Source organism: Dendropsophus ebraccatus, chromosome 9 (genome assembly GCF_027789765.1).
Source record: "Dendropsophus ebraccatus isolate aDenEbr1 chromosome 9, aDenEbr1.pat, whole genome shotgun sequence".
NCBI lineage: Eukaryota > Metazoa > Chordata > Amphibia > Anura > Hylidae > Dendropsophus > Dendropsophus ebraccatus.
The window spans coordinates 25,641,648-25,662,767 of record NC_091462.1 but is presented as its reverse complement, the minus strand read 5'-3'; the positions used below and the strand labels follow the sequence as shown (position 1 = coordinate 25,662,767).

The 21,120-nt window shown below is 41.9% G+C and overlaps 1 protein-coding gene across 2 annotated transcripts in view; it reads left to right on the top strand.

Annotated features, from left to right (window-relative positions):
- The window catches only part of LY75 (lymphocyte antigen 75), a 58,822-nt gene extending 41,645 nt beyond the window's left edge, over positions 1 to 17,177 (top strand). For both annotated transcript variants that reach the window (XM_069982780.1, XM_069982779.1), the window contains exons 25-35: positions 713 to 936; positions 1,045 to 1,207; positions 4,340 to 4,498; positions 4,584 to 4,706; positions 6,153 to 6,347; positions 8,253 to 8,476; positions 8,854 to 9,019; positions 10,780 to 10,938; positions 11,110 to 11,232; positions 12,601 to 12,768; positions 14,057 to 17,177. In XM_069982780.1, coding sequence (XP_069838881.1) covers positions 713 to 936; positions 1,045 to 1,207; positions 4,340 to 4,498; positions 4,584 to 4,706; positions 6,153 to 6,347; positions 8,253 to 8,476; positions 8,854 to 9,019; positions 10,780 to 10,938; positions 11,110 to 11,232; positions 12,601 to 12,768; positions 14,057 to 14,220 — 1,868 coding nt within the window. In that variant the 3' untranslated portion in view covers positions 14,221 to 17,177. The remainder of the gene's footprint in view (positions 1 to 712; positions 937 to 1,044; positions 1,208 to 4,339; positions 4,499 to 4,583; positions 4,707 to 6,152; positions 6,348 to 8,252; positions 8,477 to 8,853; positions 9,020 to 10,779; positions 10,939 to 11,109; positions 11,233 to 12,600; positions 12,769 to 14,056) is intronic.
- The last annotated feature ends 3,943 nt before the right edge of the window (positions 17,178 to 21,120 follow it).

Sequence of the window (21,120 nt, the reverse complement as noted above, 5' to 3'; positions counted from 1 at the left end):
GGAATACTGTCATTCTGACATTGCTACACAGGTGTAAAGGGTAAATTTAGCGGTTTTTATTTTATATCATACGTCATTGTGCTTGTTCAAGTAAAAAGTCATCTTTTATTAACAGCAGATTGTGTTAATTGGGCGGGGCCTTGCGGCATTAGCGCCACTTAGCCCCGCCCACAACGCTGCGGTTGGCCCCACCTCCTCGTCGGCCATTGGAACAGGCTGGCCGAAAGGTCTAAACCCAACCCCCTTTACGTCGGCCAACCAATGGACGTCAAGGGGGCGAGCCCACGCCCACTTAATACAATCTGCAGTTGATAAAAGGACACTTTTTACTTGAACAAGCACCATGACGTATGATATGAAATAAGGTATGAAAAACGCTAAATTTACCCTTTACACCTGTGTAGAGATGTCAGAATGCACAAAGGGGGTGACAGTGTCACTTTAAGGCTAATCTAGTGAGCATGCCACCTTTTGGAGACTGCAGTTTACTGCCTGAGGCAAGTTACTCATCTTGCCTCTTGGTAGATACTATGTCAGCCTATGTTAGAGGACCATGGTGTGTACAGTATTTTAACAGACATAGGGTCCACAATCTATTGTTTTTAGTGCATTTTTAAGCTGATTCTTAGCTTGAAGCTGTAAATATAAACGTATTGTAAGGTTTATTGTGTTTGCAAAAATAAAAATTGAATAAATTTGAAATCTTTTTCAGATACGGGCGGAACTGCAGAGACTGTGAAACCAGAAGACTTAGAGTACGAAGGACGGAAGTATAAATTAATTCAAAAAAACATGACCTGGTACGAAGCTTTGTCTGAATGTAACAACAACAGCATGAAGCTGGTCAGTATAACTGATCAGTACCAGCTCTCCTTCATCTCAATCAGTGTTAGCCAAGTGGGTCAGCCCATGTGGATAGGACTCTCTACCCAGGATGTAAGTTTTTTTTATTTGACTTTTTTTTTTTTTATATATATTTTGTATGTCATATTCCTGTTTTGTAACTAATACTAATAAAGTGGCTTATGTATTGCAATCTACCAGGATGGCATACACTACAGATGGCAGGACGGCAGCTTGGTGACTTTGAATAGATGGTCAGAAGAAAGTCAAGAGGAGGATTGTACATATGTTTCTTTAGATGGGACGTGGAAAACAGAGAGCTGTGACGTGCAGCTGCCCGGGGCAATATGTCATGCTCCAGCAGGTACGGTTCTGACTTGTTTCTTGTAGTGGCAGATGCCTACCTGATTACGATAGAGTGAGACACCAAAGAGGCTAGTTTGGGGGAGGCAAAAAAGGGGTCCTATTTCATATATATCTATATCTTAAAGTGACTGTATCATCAGGCCCAGGCTGAAGCACTGGGAGGAAACTCCCACTGGGGGTTGGTCGGCCCGCCTCTAGTGCTTCAGTTCGGGCCTGATGGTACAGTCACTTTAAATGCCCTTATGGGACAATGGGTATTTCCCTGAGCTCCCACAATGCTCAGGGTTGCTCACAATGTGCATACTGTTGGGGACATTTATCAAACATGGTGTAAAGTGGAACTGGCTCAGTCGCCCCTAGCAACCAATCAGATTCCACCTTTCATTTTCCAAAGAGTCTGTGAGGAAAGAAAAGTGGAATCTGGTTGGTTGCTAGGGGCAACTGGGCCTGTTCTACTCTGCACCAGTTTGATAAATCTCCCCCTATATGTCTCACCTTCACATAATTACAGTCGCGGTTGACCTTCCACAAGGACAATTTTTCCGTATCTTACTAGTACAAAGCAGATTGCAGCAGCACTGTAGACGGTTAGTAGCCACACCTAATATCTCTTGATAAATCACAGGGCCCCACGGTTTGTTATCCACACTATACACCCATCTCCTCTCGGAGACCATGGCTGCCATCCTCTGCCGGTGTAAGGGGCCGATTCCACGGAGTGATAATCGGCCGAATTGGCCCGATTCGGCCGATTATCGCTACGTGGAATAGAGACAACGATTAGCCAATGATTGTGTCATCGGCTGATTGTTTAGGTTGAAGCCAAAAATCATCGGCCACCCACCGCACATTGCTGCGTCGAATAGCGATGCGCATCGGGCGACCGGCGATCTCACAAGCACCATACATTACCTAAGCATGTTGCAGGTCTTCGCCTGCGCTCCTTCTTCCTCCCTGTCCCGCCGCGGCCAGTGATTGGTTGAGCGGTCTGTCAGATCAGACAGGCCACTCTGAAGCTTCTGCTGCGCATTGGACCGGGAGGAAGAAGGAGTGCAGGAGAAGACCTGCAACATGTGTAGGTAATGTATGTTGTTTAAACAAGGGCTGCAAGGACATCGGTAATGATGTAACCACAGAGTGAAAGCATACTATGTCCATATATCTCACAGTATCCGTAATGCTTGCTGTATATCTTGTAATCTTACCGGTCCGGCGCAGCAGTTCGTAAGCAATTTGCTGGCGATAATGTAATCTTACCGGTCTGATGTAATAATTCGTGGGCGAGTTACTGATGATCGGAGCGCTCCTGGACGTGCTGGGGGGGTCTCTAGCAGTCAGGCTCCCAATGAATCTCACTTGCACATGCACATCGTTGTGCCGTGGCCACGGCTCGTAGAATCACAGGTGAAAGAGGGGAGGAAACCCGCAATCAGAACAAGCTGTGAGCAGCACGCAAAAGTGAACACTGGAACTAAATGGATAAAAGGTATAGTAGTCCTGGAAATAATTATAAAGTGCTTGATATTCGCCCACAAATTATTACATCAGACCGGTAAGATTATCGCCAGCAAATTGCTTACGAACTGCTGCACCGGACCAGTAAGATTACAAGATGTACAGCAAGCATTACGGATACTGTGAGATAAACGGACATAATAGACTTTTAGCTATTGGTACACTGCCATGGACATCTCCTTATTGCCTATATAAGATCCGATTAAATATTTTTATATTGTTTGTATATTTGTATTTATTTTATATTGATATCTATTTTTACACATGAGGTTTATGAATACAGATTTTAGATATTGTCAGAAATAAATCAACATAGTATGCTTTCACTCTGAGGTTCTCTCTCCATTTCCTTATCTGTTTCTTTCCATTACCTGGTGTGAACAGGGACACACCGCTGAGAGTTACCCAGTGACTGCAGCAGTAATTCTGTGGTGGTACCTACCTATCTATTTTTCTGCAAGTTCTAACAGTGTTGGACAATGACAACTGAGAAAAGATTATGAGGTTACATCTCCATATGTCACCGGCTGCCAATAACCAATTGATACAATTACACATAATTCACCAATTCTATGTACGGAATGTATACGCTGTAGGGCAGTGCACGCCGCCTTTCTCCGCTTGATGTGGTTTTGGCCACTAATACATGCCTTTTGGCTGGGGGGGAAGTAATTCTTTCTCTTCCTTACTTGGATATACATGTCTTGTTGAGCTTAGGGAGATACGCCTGCTGACTGAGGAGCGTTGGTAGCCTCAAACTTGCCTATTCTTATGGGAAACATTGTTTCTGGCACCCAAACCCATAACTGATCATTTTAAAAAATTTCAAGTCTGACGGTACTTATCAGTTGCTGCAGGAAGGGGTGTATTCTTTCCAGTCTGGAGAGGTTTTCTATGGAGATTTGCTACTGCTCATGGACAGAGGTGGCATCAGAGAGCAATTGTGTCAGACTGAAAAGAATACTCCACTTCCTGCAGGACATATATTTGCTGATAAGTACTGGAAGACTTGAGATTTTTTAATAGAAGTAAATTACAAATCTCTGGCATCAGTTGATTTTGAAAGAATTTTTTTTTTTTTTTGAGATTTTGAAAATGGTAAGGAATCGTAAATGGTGTATTAGAAACTTGCAAAACTGGACTATGATATATACATCTACACTTAGGAGGAAATTTATAAAAGGGTGTAAATATACACCTGGTGTAAACTGCCCAAAGCAACCAATCACAGCTTATCTTATATTTTACCAGAGCTGAAAGCTGAGCTGCGATTGGTTGCTGTGGGCAGTTTACACCCTTTCATAAATCTCCCCCTTAGTGTCACTCTAACACCCTTAGACATATCACAAGGTTTGATCTGTTGGGGTCTGAGTGTTCTTACCCCAACATCTTATAAAACAGGGAGAGAAGTGCTTAGCTGAGAGATTCTCCTGCCTTGTTTCGCCATTGGTGATGGAGTGATCACCCAAACCCTAACCGATCAATACTTATCACATGGCAGAGACATTGTAATAGTTCTGCAGATAGGTAGTGTTTTCTCTTATTGCATACTAATGCTTATTATTTTCTTCATTAACTTTTTTTTTTTTTTTTTTTTTTTTTTTTTTTTTTACAGAAAAGCCTGCAGATAAGACGCCAGACGCCAACCACACCGAGTGCCCTCACAGGCTGGGGGACAATGTATGGATTCCATTCAGAAATAGCTGCTATACTTTTCTTTTAACACATAAAAGATGGATGTCAATTGGGTCAAGATACATCTGCCACACTGTCCGTACGTATCCTTCCTTTTATTGATCTGTTATGGTGTAGTTATTGTGGTGGCTATTGTAAGCTTACCGATTGCACTTGTCTTGTAGACCCGGATGCCTACGTCCTGAGCATCAGAGATGAGGAGGAAAATGCATTTGTCACTAGTCTCCTCCAGCCATATGTTGATCTGGCCAAATGGGTTTGGCTGGGACTTCTATATGAAAGCAGCGGTAAGTCCTGATCATTTGACACAACAGTCATTGATAAGATCTTGATTATGGGTAGAAACACACACACACCGGGTCCGCAGCGGATTTAACGCTGCTAATTCGTAGCAAAATCCGCTGCGGAACTGTTGCCTGACATTTTCAATAGGATTTCATACTTGCAGCGGGATTGACATCCTGCTGAGAGTATGTAAGAGACAGCCCCGGTAACCCCCCACCGGACGGTACATACATTACCTGCTCTGCGCTCCAGCTTGCTTCGGGGGCTCCCAGCTGAATGTCCTGCTCAGTTAAACAGTGTGCTGCCCCCTTGCAGCCACTGATTGGCTGAGTGGGACATTTAGACGCACCGTCCGGTGGGGGTTAACGGGGCTGTCCCTTACATACTCTCAGCGGGATGTCAATCCTGCTGCGGGTATTGAATCACATCGAAAATGACAGGCAAGTTACCCGCAGCGGATTTCGCTACGAATTCCCAGCGTTAAATCCGCTGCGGACCCGGTGTGTGTTTCTTCCCGATATTTATTCCATATATCGTAACTCGTTTCGGCCTGTATGCTGCTATTCTAAAATACCCACTCACAGTATTACCCCTACAAACACTTCAGGGGCAAAAACTGCAACAACATTAACCCTTTCAGAAGCCTTACTGACCACACGGTAGGTTCATACATTAACACATATAGTCAACAGTAACATACCGTATATATCAACAATACCTGATATAAATGGTTATCACAGTCATCGACTGGCTTCGGCATCGCTCGCACTGTACACCCCCCTGTAAGTCCAAATTCAGATTCCGCCTTCAGCAAGACAGAAGAAGTAGTTCGCATAGCAAGTAGTGTTCTGGGGTGCTCAATGTGGGAGGAAGATGCATCATCTTGCCCAATACATTACCAGTCCAGGTTCCCTGTGTTCTGCACCCTGACCGATCAAAACCTTTAATTTGTCAAGAGACAAAAACTTCTTTTTACAAAGATCTTCATCTCAAATCTGGGAAGGTGGAGCCCAAGTGTGCATTGGCCATTTATGTAGACTAGGGGTTAGCATTGACAATGCAGCGAAAGCTTCCCAACAGCATATAAAATCATGTGAATGAGAATATTCTATTTGCCTGCAGACACCACGAGGTGGAGCTTGCTGCATACTTTTCCCATTATCTTATATCTATCATTAAAAAAAAACCATATACAGTGGTACCTTGGTTTAAGAGTAATTTGGTTTAAGAGCGTTTTGCAAAAAGAGCTCACAGTTTCTGTCACTGTTCTTATGGGAAAATTTGCTTTGGTTTAAGAGTGGGTTTGGATTACAAGCACAGTCCCTGAACGAATTATGCTTGTAATCCAAGACACCACTGTATGCGTGTATGTAATCCTACTGACCGTCAGAATGTAGTAAGTCATTTAATAAAGAAAGTCCTAACCGAAACCGCCATTCCTTCCCCAGCCAATGGTTTTCGCTGGCACGACGAGACCTTCGTACAATACTCCAACTGGAGAGAGGGACGACCAAACGTGACAAATGACAGCTTTTATGCAGCGATGAGACTCGATGGCTTTTGGGATATTTATCCTAATCCTAGGGATTTTCAGCTCTTATACCTTCAACAACACTCTATTGTGGCCTGCAAAATAGAGAAAGGTAACAATATGTGATACGTATATAGGGTGAGCCTGGTACTACTGGAAATGTACTGGACATATGAACTATGCAGGTACTACCGTGCCGTGTGATAGAATTACAGAGGGGAAATAGAGGTTGGGGGGGGTTATTGTATTGTATTGCCCCCCCCCCCCCAAACAAAAAAAGTTATACAAATCCCCATTATACACTTATTATGGGAAATGCACTTACTACTGCATCAAGGCTTCACTTCCTGGATAAAATGGTGATGTCACTTCCTGGATAACATGGTGATGTCACGCCCCGACTCCCAGAGCTGTGCGGGCTGTGGCTGCTGGAGAGGATGATGGCAGAGGGATGCTCAGTGTCCCTCCAGTGCCCTGTGTCCCTCTGCCATCATCCTCTCCAGCAGCCACAGCCCGCACAGCTCTGGGAGTCGGGGCGTGACATCACCATGTTATCCAGGAAGTGACATCACCATGTTATCCAGGAAGTGACATCACCATGTTATCCAGGAAGTGACATCACCATGTTATCCAGGAAGTGACATCACCATGTTATCCAGGAAGTGACATCACCATGTTATCCAGGAAGTGAAGCCTTGATGCAGTAATAAGTGCAGGAAAAAAAGCACTTTATAAGCATTTCCCGTAATAAGTGTATATTGGAGATTTGTATAACTTTTTTGGGGCAATACAGTGTACAAATCTATATATTTTACAGTATATATGCACTATATCTCATATACATTTACTATATGTACTGTATAATCAGCCAGACCACTGCTTTTAGAGCAGAGTGGTGGTCGGTAATGTAGACAACGAGCTGTTAACTTTTGGAGGGAAAGAGCAGCATATCAGGAGATGGAGGCAAGTTTAATAAGTGAATGTATTTACATAAATACTCAACTTAGGAGCCCTACAAGGTTAAAGGGAAGGGCTGGCCCCGATGTGATGGCAGTGTAGTGTTGGTGAGTGTCCCCTGTTGTGTGTTACTCTTGTTTTGGCCATCAGTGCTGTAGATTTGTCACAATCTTGCCCAACACATTGGATCCAAGTGCCAAGTGTCAAAGAGAGGCATTTGTGCCGCACTTCGGCACGGCCCACCACCTTCCTCCTTCCTGTTTGCGTACATATTTCTTTCGGCCCGGCTTCCTGCTTCCTTCTGACATTATATTCTGACGTGCATGCACCATTGCTGTGAAGGGCCGTGCGCGCCAACATCACAGTTTGCACCTGCACCTTGGATCAGTCTGGTCCGTGCACTCCTGTAGTGTGGAGGAGCGGCGCAGGCAGTTCTGGGCACAGGAGCGTGTGGACCCATTGATCCAGGGTGCAGGTGCAAACCGTGCAGACTGCATGCACCAGAAGATGATGTCAGAAGGAAGCAGGGGGCCTCGCTGAAAGAAATTTGCACGCAAACAGGAAGGAGGAAGTAGTGATGAAGCATGCCGAAGTGCGGCACAACGCCTCTGTTCCACACATTGATCCAATGTGTTGGGCAAGAATATGCCAAATCTACAGCACCGTTGGCCAAAACAAAGGTAACAGAAACAACAGGGGGCACTCACCAACACTGCCAGCACCTCTGGACCAGTCCAGGTGCTGACAGATTCCCTTTAAGGCTGCGTTTTTGCAGTCCGTTTAACGTATCCATTTTTACATGGTTACTTCTAACAAACACAAAAAAACGTGGTCAACACATGTTTTTTTTTTTTTTTTTTTTTTTTTTTATATTGATAGACAATTGCATCTGTTTTTTTGTTCATAAGACATAATCGTTAAATGGACTGCAAAAACTCTTTTTGTTGAGACAAGAATAACCCTTTAAGTGTTCTTTATAGTACCATTTTGTAGACTACCAGGTGTTTGTATTTTGACCTGCAACAAACTCTAAGTAACATGTAATATATTTTCTACCCAGATTCTAAACAAGATTACATTTCACCCATGCCAACCATTATACCCTACTCCAACTCCTCATACTTTGTTCTGAAAAAGAAGCTCACCTGGTTTGAAGCAGTGAAGGAATGCAAGGAGAAGGACGCTCACCTGGCCAGTGCACACAGCGACCACCAGCACTTGTTCCTGGAGCATATTGTCAGGCAGGATGGGTTTGAGGCATGGATTGGACTGTGGAACAGTGACGTAAGTGTCCACATGATATCATGGTAACTTTTTCAGAAAATGAGGCCAAATGCAGCAGGTTTACACAGGTATATTATCTATGCTATGCTTCCAGAAACAGTGCCACCCTTCTTCAGGTTGTGTTTGGTATTACAGCTCGGCTCCATTCACTTCAATGGAAATGAGCTGCAATATCACACCAAGAATTAGGTCAAGAATGGATCGGTTTCTGGAAGAAAGGAGCAGTGTTCTAATCCTGGATAACTGGTTTTAGGTTATTGGGAATTTCTGCAAATGTGCACCTACCAGGGAAGGCTCAATCTTCAACTCCTTCTCCTCAAAATGCTGTGACTTTTAAAACATCTAGAATTCTCACTATGAAAACATTTGGCTTCTAGGGTACCAGTAAGGAGTGGTCAGATGGCACCGAAGTAGACTATATACCGTATTACTTTGAAAAGAAACTCGCTCTCGGAAACTGCGCATATCTCAATCGTAAAGGAGAATGGAACGTGAAGAATTGTAGCGAGCCTCTAAATGGTGCAATATGTTATAAACCTACAAGTAAGTTGTATAGAAGGTGAAAATCTCCTACACCTGGTATTCATAAGAATCTCCAGGAAAGTTGTATCTTCTGGAATTGTTTGGCCACTGAGTTGGTATTGGTTTATTCAAAAATGTGTGCCTGGCCCCTACTGGTCATGTTAGGGGAAATTGTGCACAGTGTAGTGTCCTCCAGTGGTCAGATTACGCTAAACATTAGTTGTGGTTTTTTTTTGGGGGGGGGGGGGAGGGGGGTTCGCAAGATTTCAAGGTTCAGCGAATACCAATAGTATATGGCAGATGATACAGGGGGAGAGAGAGGATACCAATAGTATATGACAGACGATACAGAGGGAGAGGACACCAATAGTATATGACAGATTATACAGGGGGAGAGAGGATACCAATAGTATATGACAGATGATACAGAGGGAGAGGATAGCAATAGTATATGACAGATGATACAGGGGGAGAGAGGACACCAATAGTATATGACAGATTATACAGGGGAAGAGAGGATACCAATAGTATATGACAGATTATACAGGGGGAGAGAGGATACCAATAGTATATGACAGATTATACAGGGGGAGAGAGGATACCAATAGTATATGACAGATGATACCGGGGAGAGATGATACTAATAGTATATGACAGATGATACAGGGGGAGAGAGGATACCAATAGTATATGACAGATGATACAAGGGGAGAGGATAGCAATAGTATATGACAGATGATACAGGGGAGAGATGATACTAATAGTATATGACAGATGAGGATACCAATAGTATATGGTAGATGATACAAGGAGAGAGGATACCAATAGTACATGACAGATGATACAGGGGAGGAGGATAGCAATAGTATATGGCAGATGATACAGGGGGAGAGAGGGCACCAATAGTATATGCCAGATGATACAAGGGGAGAGAGGATACCAATAGTATATGGCAGATACAGGGGGAGAGAGGACACCAATAGTATATGACAGATGATACAGAATGAGAGAGGATACCAATAGTATGTGACAGATGATACAGGGGGAGAGATGATACTAATAGTATATGACAGATGAGGATACCAATAGTATATGACAGATGATACAGAGGGAGAGGATAGCAATAGTATATGGCAGATGATACAGGGGGAGAGAGGACATCTATAGTATATGACAGATGATACAGAAGGAGAGAGGATACCAATAGTATATGACAGATGATACAGGGAGAAGGAGGATAGCAATAGTATATGAGAGATGATACAGGGGGAGATGATACCAATAGTATATGACAGATGATACAAGAGAAGAGAGGGTGCCAACGTTCTATAAATATAAATAATAATAGGCTCATAAGGGGAGATTTATCAAACATGGTGTAAAGTGAAACTGGCTCAGTTGCCCCTAGCAACCAATCAGATTCCACCTTTAGGGTACAAACCCACACACCGTATACGCAGCAGAAACGCAGCAAATACGCAGCAGATGTGATGGTTAAGATTTGATGCTGTGTTCAGTTATTTAGATCTAATCTGCTGCGTATTTGTTGCGTATTTGCTGCGTATTTGCTGCGTATCGCAGTAGTAAATACGCTGCGTATACGGTGTGTGGGTTTGTACCCTTAATTTTCCAGAGAGTCTGCGAGGAATGAGAAGTGGAATCTGATTGGTTGCTAGGGGCGACTGAGCCAGTTTCACTTTACACCATGTTTGATAAATCTCCCCCATAGTGTTTTATATGTTTTTTGTTTTTTTTCTTAATGTGAATCCTTTGTCTTCCAGAGCAGTTAAAGCTTACTAGCGAAGAAGAGCTCTGCCCCAAAACACCAGGCACAGGGCACTGGGTTCGTCACAAGGATTTCTGCTACGGTTTTGATGTAAAAATTTACAACTACAACGTGTATAATAATACGGAGGCCAGTAAAGTGTGTCAGACTGTGGGTACGTCATCATTGTTACATCTATCTATCTATCTATCTATCTATCTATCTATCTATCTATCATATAAGACAACTATAATGGGAAGACCTCCACCTTTCTCCCATTAGTTTGGCATAGGTGTGCATTTTATACTATATGGCTAGGCTTTTATTCGGTGTCCTTCTATTCCAGATCCTACAGCTATGTTGCTGACCATAAATGACGAAGAGGAGAATGACTTTGTGAGCAGAGCTCTGACCAGTGATCCCTATGTTACCAGCAGGATTTGGCTTGGAGTAAATTCTACCTCGACTGGTAAGATTTATAAAGCAGACCGACCTGATGATAGAAGCTGTCATGGCATCTCATTGTATCTACAGGCCTCAATGGCTTTTTCCTATATATTGGTGTTAATACACTTCATTTCCCCTGTCCCCTCTCCTAGGGAGTGACAGGGGATTCACATACAGAGCCATAATTTAGTGTATAGTGTTGCCACCCTGCTTTATCTCGGCCTCTAGCTGCACAATAGAGATGTAATGAACTCATCATGTCCCGGCCTATACGGTAAAGTGATCTGTAGGAAACATCACTTTTTTGTGGGCAGTATAGAAACTGCTGTATTTTAAGATTTTATATATTTTTTTTATTCTAGTAGTCACATAAAAAATCACTTTTTAAAAAATGTTTGCAATAAAATATTACCTTGTGGTGTGACCCATGTTACAGTATAAAATCAATCTCTACCTTTGCACATACCAAATATATACTTATTGACCATTGACAGTATAAAGAATGGAAGTTAAAGGGGTTGTTAACCATTTTTTTTTTCTTTCAAATAAACTGTTGCCACCCAAATGTGCCAGAGATTTGTAATTTACTTTTATTAAAGAAATCTCCAGTCTTCCAATACTTATCAGATGCTGTATGTCAGTCACAGTGCTCTCTGCTGCCACCTCTGTCCATGTCAGGAACTGTCCGGAACAGTAGTAAATCCTTTCCTGCTCTCCATACTGGAAAGAATACCCCTTCCTGCAGCACACAGCAGCTGATAAGTACTGAAAGACTTGAGATTTTTTAATAAAAGTAAATTACAAATCTCTGGCACTGTGTCACGTAAATTACAAATCTCCCGGCTCTGTGTCACATGATAAGTCGGCCTCTATTGTAAGTCCGACTGATCACGTGACACAGAGCCAGGAGAGGAAGCACTGCAGCGTGTCTTCTCCCAGCTGTAACTCCTGATCAGTATGGATCTGAACACTCAGAGACCTGCTGTGATCAGGAGATATATCTGGGGAAAAAGAGTGGCAGCAGTGCGCTCCACTATCCAGCTGGCCTCTGGTTCCGACAATGTAGCCTCTTAGATTTACTCTGTCTGAATGATCCATTACGGAGATTACGGCCGGGGAGTGAATAACATGATTGTTGCACTCTCTCTCTCCCTGGCTATATCTCCTGATCACAGCAGGTCTTAGCTGAGATCCGCTGTGATCTCTAACTTTTGTCAAGTCTGATGAAAAGTCAAAAGTTATTTTTCATGACAGCCGCAAAGCTGTCGGCAGGCGTCACCCCGGCACGGGGGGTGACAGGTTCCCTTTAAGCCATAAGCTCTTCTGGGGCAGGGAATATATTGGGGCAGAATAGGATTGATGGAGTTTAATGTGTCTTTCCCTCCCTCAGGTCAGAAGTCGGTGTGGCTGGATGGCTCCCCTGTGCAGTATACAAACTGGGGGCCTCCAAAGAATCAACAGATGGGCCCTTGTGTCGTGTTGTTGCCCCAAACAGGAACATGGAGTAAAGTACCCTGTGCACCAGGCCAAGGGAGAGTCGTCTGTAAATCACCAATAAGTGAGTTCTCCTCACTAATTTTTTTTTTTAGAAACATTGGAGGAGATTTATCAAACATGGTGTAAAGTGAAACTGGCTCAGTTGCCCCTAGCAACCAATCAGATTCCATCTTTTATTTTCCAAAGAGACTGAGAGGAATGAAAGGTGCAATCTGATTGGTTGCTAGGGGCAACTGAGCCATGTTTGATAAATCTCCCCCATTATTTTCTTTGCACTTTGTAGGGGGCTTTCCCCTTTTTGTTCTAGGAAAGGCTTTAATCTTTCTGTGTAAATGGACCCTTAGATTTATGAATAGAGTCTGCTCTAAGGCAGGCTATATGCGTAGATCGCCAATAACACTGATCTATGCTATACTATGGCATAGCATAGAACATTACATGCAATCTAATGATTGCATGTTTTACTGTGAAAAAAGTGTTTTAAAAACTTTACTACACTTTTTTTTTTTAAGTATTAAAAAGAAAACCTTATACCTACCCCCCCCCCCCCCCCCCCCCCCATAAAAGTTTAATATACCCCCTTGGCCATTATAAAAATAAAAATATTATTGTTATTATAATAATCTCGCACGGTGAACAGCGTAAACAAAAAAAACAAAACACCAGGATTGCTAATTTTTTTAAATTTATATATCAGAAATTTTTTTTATAAAAAGCGATCAAAATTTTTATGTTACGTCAATATGACATTAATAAAAACTAGAAATCATGGTGCAAAAAAATGACACCCCAACCAGCCCTGTAGGTGGAAAAAAAAAGCTGTTAGAAGGTGGGGAGGAACATTGCATTAATTACTCATCAGCTGCTGCATGTCCTGCAAGAAGTGGTGTATTCTTTCCAATCTGACACAGTGCTCTCTGCTGCCACCTCTGTCCATGTCAGGAACTGTCAAGAACAGAAGAGGTTTTCTGTGGGGATTTGCTACTGCTCTGGACAGTTCCTGACATGGACAGAGGTGGCAGCAGAGAGCACTGTGTCAGAGTGTAAAGAATACACCACTTCCTGCAGGACATACAGGAGCTGATAAGTCATGGAAAATTTATTTATTTTTAAATAGATATAATTTACAGCTTTGTATAACTTTCTGACACCAGCTGAGCAGAAAAGATCTTGCCTTTCTCCACCACCTCCCTCTGACCAATCTTTTTGTCATACAACAATTATAAAGAGATTGGTATTAAAAATTACGATTGATCACCATAGAAAAACCTAACAAGTACCCAACCCAGCAAATCCCACAGTGTTTCTTCATTAACCTCTGTATTTTTCCTGTTTCCATCTTGTCCCAGGGTCCAGCGGAGTAGGAGCGGCAATCGCCTTTGCAGTGTCGGTGATTCTCGTCCTCCTCATCGGGTCACTCGTCTATCTCTATAGAAAGAGAAATCCCTTCTTCTCTTCGGTTCGGTATCAGCGCGCAGAGGATCAGATGGAGTCCATGATTGATTATTCTTAGGACTGTTGGAAACCTTTTTACTTGCATTTTTATTTTGCACAAATGGAATTTTTTTATTGCTGCGTTTTACTGTTGTTTTATTTTAGTCCGTTCTCCAACAGATTTTTTTTTTTTGGTTGTTTATTTGTTGTGAAAGACTACTATGACAGGGAAAACCGGCGTGTTGGAATTTTTTGGATACTTGAGAAATTTTTATTTTTTTTCTTTTTCTCCAAGCCAAATTTAAATTTTATGGTTGTTGATAGAATTACTATTTGGGGGAAACTACCGAATTTGTATGGTACAGTTGGTCACAAATTTAAGCGAAGTGGAGTTATGGAGACCTGGTCCTCTTTACTATAAGCCATAACGTGCCCTCAGGAACCGAATATCTGCACTTCATCTTTTCAAAGTCTGCTTAGTGATTTACAAGAGCAGCTATATGTACTCCAGAGCTGATCTTCATATTCCTAAAATAAAAAGCTGCACCCTTATCTATTGGGATGGTATGGCAGCCGAGGGAAGGTATAGGTGTTAGCAATGCGTATTCCGCAGCTTTCTTCTACACACTCTCTTTCTACTGAATTGAATGGAACTGAATTGTAATACTTCACACAACCTAAAGACAGGGGTGGTGCTGTTTTTAAAAGAAAATAGCTGTGTTTTTTTTACTTCTAATCCTAGATAATCCCTTTAACAGAGTAATCTGGGAATAGAGAGCCATAACAGCATTCCTTCAGGAACTGCGCCACTCTTGTCATCAGTTTGTATTGCAGCCCAGTTCCATCTACGTTAATAAATTAGGAGATGTTTTTGGAAGAATGCGGATTAATTTTTTTTTTTTTTTAATTAATCCTGGGTAACTTTTTCCAATACAATTAGATTCCACTTCATCCCCTTTTAGTTTTCCACAGTTCTTCAATTACATTTGGTAGCTCCGCCCCTGAGGAATAACCCCTGCTCCAACCAGTAAAATACTTTAGGAATGAAGTGCAGATATTCTAGTTACTATATCTTTGTTAGTAAAATTCCCTTAATCCAATGTGATAATCCGCCATTTGTTTTCAACTGCAGTATAAAATAGAATTGTACAAAAGCAGAAGACCGGCCTAAGAGGAGCAGAAGACCGGCCTAAGAGGAGGAGCCAATGGCAAATTGCTCTGAACAAAAAAGATATTGTTGAATTAATGGAATTTTACCTCTGTGTGTGTGTGTGTATATATAGTAGGTTGTGCGTCTCTGGATTTGAAAAAATTTTTATGCATAGTTTTGTTTTGTTTTTTCCTAATGCTACTGTAACAACAATTTTTTTTTTTTTTTTTTTGTGTAAATCTGAATATTTATTAGTAGCACAGAGTAGGAGGAAACCTAGTGACATTTTGGGAATGATGGAGTTTAGCCTTATAATATTGCTAACAAAAGTTTTAGAAGGTTTTTTATTAAATTTAACCAGTTGTATGTAAGTAAGACAGACGTGTAATATTTAAAGAGTGCCTGGATTTTAAAAGGATACGTGGGCTAATAAAGAACTTGTCAGGTGATTTCCTCTGACCTATCTGAGAGCAGGATAGGATAGAGGGAGAAGATAAGCTCTGTAATATATAGGGTTATATTATTTGGGATTTCAGTAAATTTTGACTGGACTCCTTGGAGTGAGAGCAAGAGTCCTGCTGACCATGCCCACCTAGTGATTGACAGCCTCTTTACATAGACTGATACAATAAAGCTGTCACTCTGTGGGTGGGGTCAGCAGGACTCTCTGTCTCTACTAGGAGTCCTGTCAGGATTTACTCGGCTTTTTATTCCTGCTCCAAATCATGTGAGTGTACCCAGATTCTCCATCTATCATATCCTGCTCTCATATTAAATAGCAGAAATTACCTTTTAATATTGGGAAATTTGATGTTTAGCTGGGAATTGGTTAGACCACCTGGAACGCACACCATTGTCTTGTAATATCAGATTGGATACCAGGAGCCTAAAATATTACTGTTCACAGATCAAAGTGTCTCCATGGTAACAGACTACAAGCCAAGTGTAGTCTGACCCTGCCATCATTGTCTATTTCCTACTTCTTAATAATGTACATTCAGTAGGTTAACAGGGTGAAGCATTGTGATAGACAATAATATAGGGTCTGACTACAAGAGTTTGTTTGTAGTCTGTTACCGTGGAGACACATAGGTCTGTGTAGGAGCTATAGACACCACTGTAAGAGCATCTTAAGACAATTTGCACTCCTGCTCCAATTTTAGGTGCACTGGGGCAATATAAACAATGGTTACAGAGGTGAACATAGCCTTTATTTCTTTCTCATTTGTAAATATAAATTATTTATTGCACAGTACAACTACTAATACCCAGCTACAGCACAAATAAAACAAAGGTTCTAAAGTTGCTGTAAACATACATAGCAGATACAGAGTGTGATGTGTATGTCGAATAACAGGGGTTATTAAAGGAGTTATATGATGATAGAGATGATTTCTTTTTTTATTTTCAGAAACAGCGCCACTGTAGTTTATTTGGTTGTCCGTGGTACTGCATCTCAACCACACAAACTTTTTAACAAATACCAGACACGGCCCATTGAACAGAGTGGTGCAGTTATTGGAAAAATATAAAACTCTAATCTCGTACATCCCCTTTAAGTGTTAATGGCCAATTCTAATGCCTATATCTTTTATAGAAGAAAGAGAGGGGGCTCCTGCTGGTGGTTAGCTATAAGACCCCCATTATGCCTTGAATTTATTAATGCACAAAACGTGGACAGCCATATCTTACTTACATTTGCACTATGCAAAACTCACCTTCTACTTTCCTCTTCTACATCTAATACTTTTTGTAGATCTGGATGTAATGCTAAGGGCTCCTATAAACGGGCAGCATAATAAAGCACATGTAAATCACTCCAATAAAACAAACCAGGAAAAGCACTTCGGCCTGTATGCTAATAAAAAGGTATTTGTTTTGTGTTACTTTCAATAGATTTTTTTTCAGTTTGTGTTATGAAACTGATCGGGGCTACGGGAATTCTAAGTATTAAGGGGGACGTTTATCTGTGGGCAGGACTTAGGCGCTGATTCAGGACTTATACCTGTCCCTTTAATAAATTTTTGACATGTCCTAGGCACAGGGGTCAAACTCAGGCCCTCCAGCTGTTATAAAACTACAATTCCCATCATGCTTGGACAGCCAAAGCTTTAGCTTTGGCTGTCCAAGCATGATGGGAATTGTAGTTTTGCAACAGCTGGAGGGCCTGAGTTTGACCCCTGTGAGACATGTAAAAAGTTTTGATCAGTCAGGGTCTTCACACTCCAACCAATCTTTACAATGAGTAGGCCGAGCACATTGAGACCATGTTGGTGGTACAGAGCTGGGGCAAACACGTTTCACATACAATTCTCCTGACTCCTATGTCACAATGAGTCTAAACACATAGGGGGAGATTTATCAAACATGGTGTAAAGTGAAACTGGCTCAGTCGCCCCTAGCAACCAATCAGATTCCACCTTTCATTCCCCACAGACTCTTTGGAAAATAAAAGATGGAATCTGATTGGTTGCTAGGGGCAACTGAGCCAGTTTCACTTTACACCATGGTTGATAAATCTCCCCCATGACCCAACTGATCAAAACTTTTGATCTGTCTCTACATTGGAAGTTTTTTTTATTTTATTTTTATTCTTATTATTCCCTGTGCCTATTTATTATATACTAGTTAAAGTGGTTATCCATATCCTCAGAATAGGCCATCTATATTAATTCGGTGGGGTCCAACTTCTTGCACCCCTGCCGATCAGATGTTTACCCGCGCGCGTATCTTCAATGCCATACTTTGTGTAGCGACGTCACAAGGTACCGCAGCTTTGTCTCATTCGTGTTAAAGGGGTAATCCAGGATTAGAAAAACATTATTTTCTTTATTTCCAAAAACAGCGCCACTGCTATTCTCAGGTTATGTGTTGTATTGCAACCTGCCTTCATTCACTTTAATGGAACCGAACTGCAACACCACAAACACAGTGAGGACAAGAGTGGTGCTGTTTTGGAAGGAAAGCAACATTGTAGGGGCAGGAGAATTTAGAATCCGTTTCAAGTACAAGACCCAACAAACTGGTGTTCACTTTAAGGTGCCTATACCTGGTGGGATATCTCATCTTCTCTGATATTGTTCTCAGTATGACTATTGCAGGGAAAAGGAAACGATAACATTCAGGTTTCCAGTGATATTTGTAAGGGAAATGTCCGCTTGTATTTAACCTGCATAAGAACAATGCATTCAGCCTGTGACTATTAGTGCTGTCCCCTCTTCATTGTAGAAAAACCAAGCCAATGGTCATTAAACCCGTTTTTGTAACAAACTGTGCTCTGTCTTATTACAAAGTATCTGAACCCGATGGTTTTCAAAAACTTCCAGAAGAATATTTCTTAAAAAACAAAAACAAAACTCCAAACAGCAAGATACAGGGATCAGCACTCCCGGTCCTCATCCGCATAGCAAGACACACGTGGTAACAATAGATTGTTTCCTAGGTGGTGCTTAACCATAGAATTCAGCACCAAAAAAATAGCTGGAGTACCCCTTTAAATCAAGTTTTTATGTTAAGCATTTTTCCCCCTAATTTTTCATTTTCTTTTCAAATATTCCTGAAATCTTGCCGTTTTCATTCTCACCAATAGGCCTAAAATTAGGCTAAGACTTCCTGTTCCATGGATGATTATAATGCATTATTATTAATGGATTATATTATGAGGATGATGGAAAGTGATCTGTACAGCAAAAATTACAACAAAAAGTGACATCATCAGATAAAGAAGACGGAGCTCACAGCTAAACTGAAATTTACTTCCATTAAAAAAAAAAAAAAAAATCAAAAATCTCCAGTCTTCCAGTACTTAACAACTGCTGTATGTTCTGCAGGAGATGGTGTTTTCCTTGCAGTCTGACACAGTGCTCTCTGCTGCCACCTCTGTCCATGTCAGGAACTGTCCAGAGGAGGAAAGGTTTTCTATGGGGATTTGCTACTTCTCTGGACAGTTCCTGTCTTAAACAGAGGTGGCAGCAGAGAGCACTGTTTCAGAGCAGTAACAAATCCCCATAGAAAACCTCTTGTGCTCTGGACGGTTCATGACACAGACAGAGATGGCATCAGAGAGCACTGTGTCAGACTGGAAATAATACACCACTTCCTACAGGACATACAGCAGATGAGAAGTATTGCAAGACTGGAGATTTTTTTAATAGAAGTAAATTACAAATATCTGGCACCAGTTGATTTAAAAGAAAAAAATAGTGAAAAAAGGCACAATAGCTTTTTAATAATCTTTCATGGCATATACATTAGAGGTATGCTATTTTAGCCTATGGATGATGACACAGAGGGGTGCTTCTTCCATGAGGCCACTTAAGGTGTCCACCTCAGGCAGCACACTGGTGCTGTGTCTGGCCCTTTATCTGTAAGGGTATGTACACACTACGGAATCTGTGCGGATCACGCAGCTCGCCCCGGCTCTTGGCCACGCACATTTCCGCCTGTGCCATAGACTCCATTCTATGGTGGGGCGGATTCCATAGTGTGCACATACCCTAAGCGCTGACAGGGGCTGCAAACAAGCACTGATCAGCAAGATCAGCGTTTGTTTGCGGCACCGATCTCGGGGGGCCCGGGCACGCTGCTTGTGATCCGGCATCCAGGTCTCCTGTCTTATGCCCGCTGGCTGTATCTTCAGACCCCACCTCCTCCAGCTGTCAATCATTCAGCAAGAGGCGGGTCCTGAAGTTACAGCCGGCAGACAGAGGCGGGAGAGCTGGATGGTAAGTATATACTGCTGCTGGTGATCTTTAGGCTATGTTACTACATAGTATTTCCGTCAGTCTTTTTTTTTTTTTAACCAAAATCAGGAGTGGGTTTTATTATTATTATTATTATTATTATTATTATTATATAATGGAGAGGAAAGAATAGACATGACCGTGCAATGCTTATATCTGACTGTCTGCTTCTCAGAACCATTTACTACTAACATCAGGAGTTAGTTACATTTTGATCAAAGGTCAAGGTTCCCGATAAAGTGTGGGTCCCTAACTTAAAAATGGCGCAGCCCCACATAGCGACCACAACAACAACAACAACCGTGTCATGATAGGGAGGAGCCCAGTTGCCCAGCAGCCACAATGCTGTCTGACATAGCCCCCCTGGGCTCTGGGCCACACCATGCCGCCACAGCAATGGCCGCTGCAATGGAGACTGACACAACAAAAAAAAACAAGAAGCAGATGGGGGAAAAAAACTTACACCTTGTACTCTTAGCCAGTGAGACTAAGGCCCTATTCAAACGTCCGCAATTCAAAAGGACCAATGTATTTCAATGGCCCTATTCACACATCCATAGTTGTACAGGGCTGTGATCTGTATTGCAATAAAGGACAGGCCCTAGTGCGGACTTAAATTCTTCCACGGCCACACCAATAGAACCCTCTGGGATCTGTATTTCTGCAGATGCGATCTGCAACAAAAACACGGATCCGCAAATAGTGACAAGTTTATTATTAACCACACTTTTGCATTTTTGCGGATCAGCAAAAAATACAGATTCAATATGGGTGGAATTTTGCAGATTGCTAATAAAAAAAATTTGCGGAGTGAACAGTATACTGATGTGTGAAAAGACCCCAAGGGTGGGAAAGGGGTGCTGGACCAAGGCAAAAAAAAAAAATGGAGAGGGGACAGAATCTTCAATATACTCAATGGAGAATCTTTTTCAACCAAAATCAGGATTAGAACTTAGATCTATGTGTGAACATAGCCTTAAACTGATATACACATACACATCTGTGCTGTCAGTTTTGTTTTATTGTTTTACACAGGGAGATGTGTGGCCCGCAACAACAAATTTTAAACCCTGCTCTAAAGATCCGA